Source organism: Aulonocara stuartgranti, assembly GCF_965226115.1.
Source record: "Aulonocara stuartgranti genome assembly, chromosome: 4".
NCBI classification, from domain to species: domain Eukaryota; kingdom Metazoa; phylum Chordata; class Actinopteri; order Cichliformes; family Cichlidae; genus Aulonocara; species Aulonocara stuartgranti.
Genome location: NC_138942.1, coordinates 37,381,259 through 37,392,368, shown reverse-complemented (window position 1 = coordinate 37,392,368; position 11,110 = coordinate 37,381,259). Strand labels below are relative to the sequence as shown.

Sequence of the window (11,110 nt, the reverse complement as noted above, 5' to 3'; positions counted from 1 at the left end):
AGCGAACCGGGTTGCCAGTCTTAAAACAGATCTACTGAGGCAGCAAGATTTCTCCAAGAAAGCAACCAAAGAGAATAATGCAGCAGTCGGAGCCACGTGGTTAGTGAGATGATTGCTAAAGCAGGGAAGCCATTCACAGAAGGTGCATTTGTCTAAAAGTGCATATTGCAGGCTGCAAATATAGTCTGTCCGGGAAAGAAAGGTCAGTTTAGCAACATCAGCCTTTCTGCCAACACCGCAGCAGATCGCATTTCTGACCTGTCAAGTGACATTTATGACCAACTGTGTGAGAAAGCCAAATGTTTCAGTGTATACTCAGTCGCTCTTGATGAGACCACAGACATCACCGACACTGCCCAGCTCCCAATGTATGTCCGTGGTGTTGATGACAGTTTTGAAGTGATGGAGGAGCTGCTCACAGTAATTCCAATGCATGGCCAGACCACCGCTCAGCAGATATTTACAAGCTGTGTGATGCCATTGAGAATGTTGGTTTGCCATGGAAGAGGTTTGTTGGAATAACAACAGATGGAGCGCCATCAATGACAGGGAGGAAACATGGACTGGTGGCACAAAACAAACTGGAAGAGGAAGGCGTGGAGGAGGCCATTGCTCTGCACTGCATCATCCATCAGCAGGTCCTTTGCAGCAAATGCCTGAAGTTTGACAATGTGATGTCTATTGTTGTGAAATGCATCAACCAAATCAGATCCAGGGGCTTAAAGCACCGAAGGTTCTGTGCTTTTCTAGAGGAAATGGAGTCAGAATATGGGGATGTGCTCGACTTCACTGAGGTACGTTGGCTCAGCAGGGGAAATGTATTAAAGAGACTTTTTGAGTTGAGAGCAGAAGTGAAGCCTTCATGGAGAAGGATGGAGTTAGTGTTCCTGTGCTAACTGATCCCAAATGGCTCATGGACTCAGCTTTTCTTGTTGATATGACACATGAGCTTAATGTACTGAACAAGACGTTACAAGGCCAGGGGCAACTTGTCAGTGCTGCCTATGACAACGTGAGAGCATTCTCCACAAAACTGGCGCTCTGGAAAGCTCAGCTCTCTCAGACAAACCTTTGCCATTTCCCAGCATGCAAGGCACTCGTGGATGCAGGCACACCATTCAGTGCTGACGAGTATGTTGATGTCATTTTGATGCTACAGGAGGAATTTGATCACAGATTTGCTGACTTCAAGACACACAGAGCCACCTTTCACATTTTTGCAGACCCCTTCTCCTTTGATGTGCAAGATGCCCCTTCTGTGCTTCAAATGGAGCTCATTGAGCTGCAGTGCAACTCTGAACTCAAAGCAAAGTTCAGGGAGGTGAGTGGAAAAGCAGACAAGCTTGGACAATTTTTGAGAGAATTGAGCCCTAGTTTCCCTCGGCTTTCCCGAATGTTCAAGTGGACCATGTGCCTTTTTGGTAGCACATACTTGTGCCAAAAGCTCTTCTCCACTTTGAACTTCAATAAGTCCAAGTACAGGTCCAGACTTACGGATGATCATCTTCAAGACGTACTGAGGGCCGCAACTGCTTCCTCCCTCAGGCCAAATCTGGCTCGGCTATGCGAGAGGAAACGCTGCCAGGTCTCTAGCAGCAAGGAGTAGGCAAGAGAAGCCATGTTCAGAAGAACAGTTCATTTTCTACAGTGTTCCATTCATGTTCAGAAGAAGGTTATAGAACTGTTAATACAGACATTTCAATCTAAACACAGCAGATATAGAAGACTGAAAGAAACACAAGTTCACTGACTAAAAATATCTTATTATTGTTTTATTTATGTATTACAGATTGATTGATTTTCTTATTAATTCTTAATTTGTTTATTTATTTTTAATATTTTGTGTTAAAAAATAGAAAAAGAGATTTGAGAAGATTGGAATTTTTTAACCATGCCTTTCCTGTGGAAAACCTAATGCGGCCCAGCCTCACCCAGACTCTGCCTGCAGCGGCCCCCAGCTAAATTGAGTTTGAGACCCCTGTCCTACACCATAAATCAGTAAGAGAGGGTACGACCTCTCTCATGGCCCCAAGTGGTGTGTGCATGCCAGAGCACTCTGGAAGGCACACAGAGTCTTTACAGGCTACTAAGGATCAAACCTCTATCATCATGCAATCGATTATACAACTCTAAGCATATATGAGTAAATATTTCTAAGCATAAATGACAATCAACAATATAAACCTTACAGCTGGTTTTAATAACAGAATTCATTTGTTTCTCAAATGAGAAAGAGCTATGGAGAAACACTCCTAAATCTTTAGTTCTGAACTTTTCCAGTGGGCCAAGGTCAACATTATCTGCTAATGCTAAATAGGCTGCCGTTATTAACTAATGCTAATTTGATGTGAATTAGCATTATGCACTAATGCTAACACTTTTTAACAATGTGAGTAGCTAATGCTAACACTATTTCCCTTAACTTTATAACATTGTGAACGGCTAATGCTAACACTCTTTTCCCTAGCATTACAACATCTGAGCTGCTAATGCTAAGTAGGCCGCCATTAGCACCTACGTCTATCCATCCATCCATTCGCTTCCGCTTATCCTTTTCAGGGTCGCGGGGGGCGCTGGAGCCTATCCCAGCTGTCATAGGGCGAAAGGCGGGGTACACCCTGGACAGGTCGCCAGTCTGTCGCAGGGCTAACACACAGGGACAGACAACCATTCACACTCACATTCACTCGCACATTCACACCTAGTGGCAATTTGGATTATCCAATTAACCTATCCCCACAAGCTGCATGTCTTTGGACGGTGGGAGGAAGCCGGAGTACCCGGAGGGAACCCACGCAAACACGGGGAGAACATGCAAACTCCACACAGAAAGACCCCGGCCTGATGGTGGAATTGAACTCGGGACCTTCTTGCTGTGCGGCAACAGTGCTAACCATCGTGCCACCGTGCTGCCCACCTACGTCTAATTTAAGGCAAATACGCATTAGAACCTAATGCTCATATCGTTTTCCTTTGCTTTATAGCAATGTGAGCAGCTACTGCTAAATAGCATTAGCTAATAACAGCAGTCTAATTTAATGCAAGTTAGCATCATTTGCATTATAACGATGTGAGGAGTTAATGCTAAGTATGCTGCCATTAGTGGCTAATTCTAATTAGGGGTGAATAATTATTACAAGCTAATGCTAATATCGTTTTCTCTTCCCTTTTAACAATGTGAGCAGCTAGTGCTAGGTAGGCTGAAGCTAGCAGCTAATGCTAAAGCTAAAGATAATTTGATGTGAATTAGCATTACATTAGTGAGGAGTTAATGCTAAGTAGACTGCCATTAGCAGGTAATGCTAATTTAAGGTTAATAGGAATTGGCATCTAATGCTAATACCATATTTTCTTGCTTTAACCCTTTAAAACTGGTCAGAGTGGGCACACTCCGTTTTGCGCAACTATTTTTAAATCCCGGTAGCACTGTAATCACGTGAGCTAGCGCAATAATTTTTTTTGCATATGAAACCTGAGGAGTTGTATTTACATCTTATGCCATCAGCTTGTCCTAGGTTACAGTTTCCTTCCACATATGCTTAGGACTCATATTGCTCTGCTGGAAATAGTTTATTTTGATGCATATGCTGTTATTTTGCAAATTTGCAGTATAATATTTATTTTCGTTTTTCCTGCAGTGTATAAAAATTGGTGTATTTCAAAAATAAAACTATGAAGGCACTCAAAATAAATTTCCTGAGGTGGGAAACTATTTTGTGCAACTTTTTTGTATTTACAGTTTTGAGGGATAAGCCTCTTAAATTTAGACTAGAAATATATGTTAAAAAAACAAAAACGATTTTCAATTTTTTTGTAGTTTATTGCACTTTTTTGCAATTTATGTAATTACTATGCACTTAATACATACATATTATTAAAATTTAGGCTGTAATGGTTGTATTGATGTATAGCAACTTGAAATGCTCCCAAAAATGGCTCTACAGCATGTAAAAATATAATATAAGCTCTGGCGGACTTGGTTCTATGGTAGGTCTAAACGGGTTAAATCAATATCAGTAGCTAATCCGATTGTTCAGTCTGACGTCAGGTGAAGTCATTTTTATGCATTTAAGAGCTGTGTTGAATTCAACATTACAAACTGAACATTAGAACTATCCTCTTCTCCAGGATTTTCCTGATTTAACATTTCAATATGACATTTCCAGCGCTTTGTTTTCTCTGCTCACAGACAAAACAGATACACGCATGTATATACAGCCCACGTCCAGCTCTGCATGCACTCCTGCTCCATTTCTATAGAGAATAAACAACGTAACACAATCATTCTCCATTGTTTTCAACTCAACCAGCTGCATTTAATGAAGGAGTTTGAATTTACTTTACAACAGCTGCTGTTGTTTCCTGTCTGCATTCATGTTCTTAACTGTACTCCACACATTCTGAACTGGTGTACCGTAATTGTCGGGCTATAAGCCGCTACTTTTTGCACAAGCTTTGAGCCCTGCGGCTTTTAGTCAGGTGCGGCTTTTCTATGGATTGTCCATGAGCGGATTTGTTTCGTTTGTTCCGCTGTTGTACGGCACTACGTTGCCTGGCGGAAGGATCGGGGTTCAAGAGTGGTATGTTGGTCACATGTCCATCCGTCAGGCAACGTAGTGCCATACAAGTAGCGCGAAAAACAAACTTCAAAGTAGCGCTACCCGTTCAGCTGGAGGCCTGGATGATGAGCGGCGATAAACTTGCAAAAAGCAAGTTATGCCCAACTCCACCATTGGATTCTGACAGCGTGGAAAAGTGTGAAAACATCCACGATCACCAACACATTTCGAAGGGCTGAATGCTGCATGATGGAGAGGAGGACACCGCCACGGCCCTTCTGAGGGTGTTCGACTCTGACACTGACAACGAGGATTTCTTTGGTTTTGAAAGTGACAACGAAAGAAAGAAGCTGAGAGTGGATGACGAAGCCACCCTGAGCCTGTTTGTTTCCGACACTGGAGGAGAGGACTTTGGTGGTTTTAGTGCGCAGGAAGATGGTGAATGACTGACTTTTCTTCTTGTTAAAGCCGTGTCACTGCACCTGAGCCTAAAAGGTAGGCCGAATCAATTGTTCTGGTGTGCTGTAGGTTATTGTTATGTACTACATTTGTTACTCATTTATGAAGCACAGTACATGTTTCGTACTTGTAATTACCGCTACTTGTACATATACCTAAAAAGTTATGCAAATATGTACCCATAACTTGTTTTTCAAAATATTAATAAAAGGGGTGTGTCTCCAAACAGCCATCTCTTTCCTGACAATTCGCTTTGTGCATATTCTCTTACATATGATAAGTCAACATTGAAACACCTGCGGCTTTTAGTCAGGTGCGGCTAATGTATGTACAAAACAGGATTTTCCCCTGATTTTAGCTTGTGCGGCTAATATTCAGGTGCGCTCTGTAGTCTGGGAAATACGGTAGTTCTTCCTAAAGTACTGCAGTATTCCTGCCAGTACATCCTTTTAGTTTTCCTAACTGTTTCCTCTGATGCTCGTTGCTATTCTTTCCTCAATGCAAATTCATGCTAAGCTCCTTCATATCCATCCCTGTTTCTAAACCTGTAATAATTGCTTTAATGTGTCTTTGGCCTAATTATGAGTCTGTCCATATGTTTGTAGTTCCCCACTTGCTTTGGTTTCTTAGCTCTGATTCTCTGAAATTTATCCTTGAAATCATTTACTGGCATCTCTCCCTCTCACTCCCACTATCCCCAGAACACCAGAGTATTCATCTCCTGGTTTATCCTATGGCCTCTTTGCATTTTCTCCAATCATCCCTGTTTCTAGAGTCTCACCCCATCTGCAGGCAGTCCAAGAGAAACTGCCTCTGCCATTTTCTTCTTCTTAATCTTTGATTTTTCTCTTCACTTTCTCCATTGGGTCTTAGACGCACTTTCCAGAAAGCAGCAACATTTTTTGTGCCCCATTTTTCAAATTGTGCATCTTACTTCAGCTTAATGTGTTTCCTGTTTTGTTTTTACACAGGTCATGTAAAAGAAATCCTACCAGAGACTCGACAAAGCTGAACTGAAAGACAGCACAGGCAATAAATCAGAGCAGCACAGAACTTAAGCTCATGGTCCATAGAAGCTGGGCTCTACAGGTGTACCAGGACAAGCTTAGTGTAAGTCCCTCGAAAAAGTTTCACTTGTGCTGTTTCGGTGTAAATTACTGGTTTGTTTGAACAATTTCATCAGCTGAACCATAAATACTCCAAAACAATTTCTTTGTGACTCAGTGTGATTTTTCATTTTGTAATATTAGCATGTCAAACTCTACATTCTCTACACAGATGAGAAATGAAGTGTATTTAATAATAAAAGTTATCTCTCAGAGACAAAGTTAGTGTCTCATTCAGGTCTGTATCTGAGTAGCCTCAGACACATGCAGTGCTCATATTTTCTGTTTTGTGTGTCACTCAGACCTCTTCCTGACAGGGGCAGCAATTTCATTTAAAGTCCCATTCACTGATACAGGCTGCTGGAGCTCCAACCAGGAGGGTACACACATGATCCAGGGAAAAAAATTATATATGGTCTCTTAGATAAATATTAAGAGGTCCTGTGTTTTACTAAAAAATCAAAGTAGTAAAACACAGGACCTTTGGGTTAGATATAAGGTGATTTGACAAATCATGTCTGTTGTAAATGAGTAAGCCATTTATCGACCTGACTCAGGTTTTAAATCATCATCAGAAAAGACTGAATCCTGACCTGAGAATTGTACACTTTGGACTCTCCACTGCAGAAAATAGAAGCTTCAGTCCTGAATCCTGCAGGTTGTTGTTACCCAGGTCCAGCTCTGTCAGACGGGAGGACTGGGAGCTCAGGACTGAGGACAGAGCTTCACAGCTTCTGTCTGACAGGTTACAGCCACTCAGTCTGAAGAAAGGATGACAAGAAGACATGAAACACTTGTGTTAAAGTATATTCATGGTGCCATGAGGAGCTACTACATTTACAATATTTCAACACTGTTTCAGGACATGCTGGAATCCTTATTGCCTCATGTTACAAAAGACAAATGTGGCAGTTTAGTGTGATTTGGATGGATTCATTAAAAAAACAAAACATAAACACTGTTAATTTTTTCTAAATGAAATTGATTAAATGATGTTAATTGATGAAAAAAAAATCGATATTGCTTGATCTGACCTCAGCGTTTCCAGTTTGCAGTATTGACTCTTCATCCCAGCAGACAGAAGCTTCACTCCTGAATCCTGCAGGTTGTTGTTACCCAGGTCCAGCTCTGTCAGACGGGAGGACTGGGAGCTCAGGACTGAGGACAGAGCTTCACAGCTTCTGTCTGACAGGTTACAGCCACTCAGTCTGAAATCAAGGTGGAAGGGAGACAAGATCAACCAAACAAATCAGAGCTTTATTGCTTTTTTATTGTTTTTAAGCAGAAATCAGTGAGGTGCTGGTAGATTCTGTTCTTTTGGTTTATTACCCAACAACACACACATACACTAATATTTGTGACTTTTGTAATAGTAGCATTTACAATGCAAAGCAACAGCGATCACAGATTGAAGGGGCCTGAATAAAACTACAATGCAGTGATTTTTAAGATGACCTGTTCTTCCAATTTCCAACAACAGATTTCTCCAACCTTACAGTTAAAAATAATTCTTTATCTCATACTGAATCTTGGTGCACCTCCCCCCAGTTTATTAAAATGGAGTGGTACTGAAGTTGCTGTAAGTGATGTGTGATGCCACTGATTTCCTTTCTGATCCAATACAAAGTAAAATTCAGGCTGGTATCTGCGATACTGATGAAAACTATTCCTTCAGAATCAATACAAGACATCATAAGAAAATATGATGTTTTGTATAACATAAAAAGCCTGAATTTTAAAATATTCAGTTAATAATCAAAAACAGATGTGACTGAAAATAATAAAACTGAGAAACATTTTATGGCCATTCGATCCTTTTACAACCATTGCAAGAGCTTGGTTGGCATAGCCGGCAATACGTTGGATAGTAATAAGTCCGGTGGGTGATGGGCTCCACCAGGGCTGCCCTTTGTCACCGATTCTGTTCATAAATTTTATGTTTAAAGGCTGTATCAAAAGTTCATTCAAGTTACAATATTGTGGTCAAAAGTTCTCCTTTTTTCTTTTATACTATACAACTACGCTGTCTCATGGTTTTAGGACATGGATCTGTCATGGAAGAAATCTATGACCACTTTTAATCAACATTTTAAAAATAAACATGATCACATGTTTACTCACAGAGCCTTGTTGGAGGCTTTGACCACTGGCAGCAGCCTCAGAAGAGCCTCCTCTGAAGCAGAGTATTTCTTCAGGTCAAACACATCCAGATCTTCTTCTGATGACAGTAAGATGAAGACCAGAGCTGACCACTGAGCAGGAGACAGTTTACCTGTGGAGAGACTTCCTGATCTCAGGGACTGTTGGATCTCCTCCACTAGAGAACGATCATTCAGTTCATTCAGACAGTGGATCAGATTGATGCTTTTCTCTGCAGACAGATTCTCACTGAGCTTCTCCTTGATGTACTGGACTGTTTCCTGATTGGTCTGTGAGCTACTTCCTGTCTGTGTCAGCAGACCTCGTAGGAGAGTCTGATTGGTCTGCAGTGAAAGACCCAGGAGGAAGCGGAGGAACAAGTCCAGGTGTCCATTTGGACTCTGTAAGGCCTTGTTCACAGCACTCTGGTGGAGAGATTGAAGTTTTAGTTTGTTAAATAGTTTAGACCATGTAGAGGTTGTTTGTTGTTGTTCCAGCAGATTGAGTCGAGAGTTGATGAAGGTCAGATGGACATGAAGAGCAGCCAGAAACTCCTGAACACTCAGATGGATGAAGCAGAACACCTTGTCCTGGTACAGTCCTCTCTCCTCTTTAAAGATCTGTGTGAACACTCCTGAGTACACTGAGGCTGCTCTGATATCGATGCCACACTCTGTCAGGTCTGATTCATAGAAGATCAGGTTTCCTTTCTGCAGCTGATCAAAAGCCAGTTTTCCCAGAGACTCAATCATCTTCCTGCTCTCTGGACTCCAGTGTGGATCTGTCTCAGCTCCTCCATCATACTTGACCTTCTTCACTTTGGCCTGAACCACCAGGAAGTGGATGTACATCTCAGTCAGGGTCTTGGGCAGCTGTCCTCCCTCTCTGGTTTCCAGCACATCCTCCAGAACTGTAGCAGTGATCCAGCAGAAGACTGGGATGTGGCACATGATGTGGAGGCTTCGTGAAGTCTTGATGTGGGAGATGATCCTGCTGGCCTGCTCCTCATCTCTGAATCTCTTCCTGAAGTACTCCTCCTTCTGTGGGTCAGTGAACCCTCTGACCTCTGTCACCATGCCAACACAGTCAGGAGGGATCTGATTGGCTGCTGCAGGTCGTGTGGTTATCCAGAGGCGAGCAGAGGGAAGCAGTTTCCCCCTGATGAGGTTTATCAGCAGCACATCCAATGAGGTGGACTTTCTAGGGTCAGTTAGGATTGTAGTTTTGTGGAAGTCCAGAGGAAGTCGACACTCATCCAGACCATCAAAGATGAACACAACCTGGAAGTCTTCAAAGCTGCAGATTCCTGCTTCTTTGGTTTCAGTAAAGAAGTGATGAACAAGTCCCACCAAGCTGAACTTTTCCTCTTTCAGCACATTCAGCTCTCTGAAAGTGAATGGAAATATGAACTGGATGTGCTGGTTGGCTTTGTCTTCAGCCCAGTCCAGGCTGTATTTCTGTGTTAAGACTGTTTTCCCAATGCCAGCCACTCCCTTTGTCAGCACTGTTCTGATTGGTTCATCTCTTCCAGGTGAGGCTTTAAAGATGTCTTCTTGTCTGATGGTTGTTTCTGGTCTGTCTGGTTTCCTGGATGCTGTTTCAATCTGTCTGACCTCATGTTCATCATTGACCTCTGCAGTCCCTCCCTCTGTGATGTAGAGCTCTGTGTAGATCTGATTCAGGAGGGTTGGGTTTCCTGCTTTAGCGATGCCCTCAAACACACACTGGAACTTCTTCTTCAGGGTGGATTTAAGGTTACGAGGACAAACTGCAGCTTGAAGTTCTGAATGAGAAGAAAAATAAACACTCAATTCCAAAAAGAACTAATCTTTAAAACATGTTGCTCCATCTTCCATCTCTGGAAAATGTTCATTTATCCAGCAGCTTAAATCTTTAGATAAATCCTCTTACTGCTCTGCAGACGGTCAGCCAGCTCCTCCTGCTTCATTCTCCTCAGGAAGTCCACTGTGATCTTCACAAACGCCTCTCTGCTGCTGCTCCTCTGACTCTCTAAGCATTCTGGGTAATCTGGACTCAGAACCTTCTGGATCTTCTTCAGCTCGTTCTTCACAAAAGTGATGATGTTGTCCTCCAGCAGCTGGAACAGAATATTTATGAATGAGCCAATCAGACTGAAATCATGGAGCCAAACATCAGATCCATGTTGGACACACTGACGATCCACTGGTCTACAAAGAGCAGCATGGAGATGACTGTGAACAGAACAGATGTAACAGTAGTTGTTGTACATGTACAGACCATAAATATGGAGTCCAGCTGTGTTTGATGCTGCTGGGCAGACTGACCACTGGGAACCTCTGAGCTCTGCTGGTCCACTCTGTGGAGGAACCATGAAGGATTAGATCAACACAGGATAAAGATCCAGGAGTTTCTGCTCAAATAACTTCATCTGAATCAAGTCTGTCAAGTTTTAAACTCTCAGATTGTGAACATATCAGTAATTTTCAGTCTGTTTTCATGGACGTCCTTTCAGTGGTGATGTCAGGGATGATTTTGAAGAAGCTCATCAAACTGAACCATCAGCAGATCACTGCTCCAAAACCAGAACATGATCCGAGTCTCCCTCCACCACCAGAACACCAGCTTTACTAACGTGGTAGATCAGTGTAGTACAGATCAATAACTGATGAGTCATTTGATCAAAATCACTGAGTGCTTCACGTCTGACCCTCTGATGCTTCTGTAGACATTTTGCATATTTAATGAATGTCTGACAGTTTTACATTCATTCTATGAACACAGTGGAAATGTTGTGTTATAGTCTCCATGTTGTTTCCAGCATCATAAATTCTTAAGTTCAGAAAATTAGATTCTTTCTTCACAGCT

General features: G+C 42.2%; 2 protein-coding genes across 2 annotated transcripts in view; both read right to left on the bottom strand.

Moving 5' to 3' along the window:
- LOC309705616 (protein NLRC3-like) overlaps positions 1-10,852 on the bottom strand; it is a 15,713-nt gene extending 4,861 nt beyond the window's left edge. The window contains exons 1-5 of the mRNA XM_082531528.1: positions 10,523-10,852; positions 10,175-10,361; positions 8,246-10,046; positions 7,159-7,332; positions 6,718-6,885 (exon numbers count right to left, since the gene is read on the bottom strand). Of these exons, the coding sequence (XP_082387654.1) occupies positions 6,718-6,885; positions 7,159-7,332; positions 8,246-10,046; positions 10,175-10,361; positions 10,523-10,525 (2,333 nt within the window). The 5' untranslated portion in view covers positions 10,526-10,852. The remainder of the gene's footprint in view (positions 1-6,717; positions 6,886-7,158; positions 7,333-8,245; positions 10,047-10,174; positions 10,362-10,522) is intronic.
- The window catches only part of LOC309704923 (uncharacterized protein), a 535,689-nt gene that overhangs the window by 243,369 nt on the left and 281,210 nt on the right, over positions 1-11,110 (bottom strand). The gene's annotated exons all lie outside the window — the stretch shown is intronic.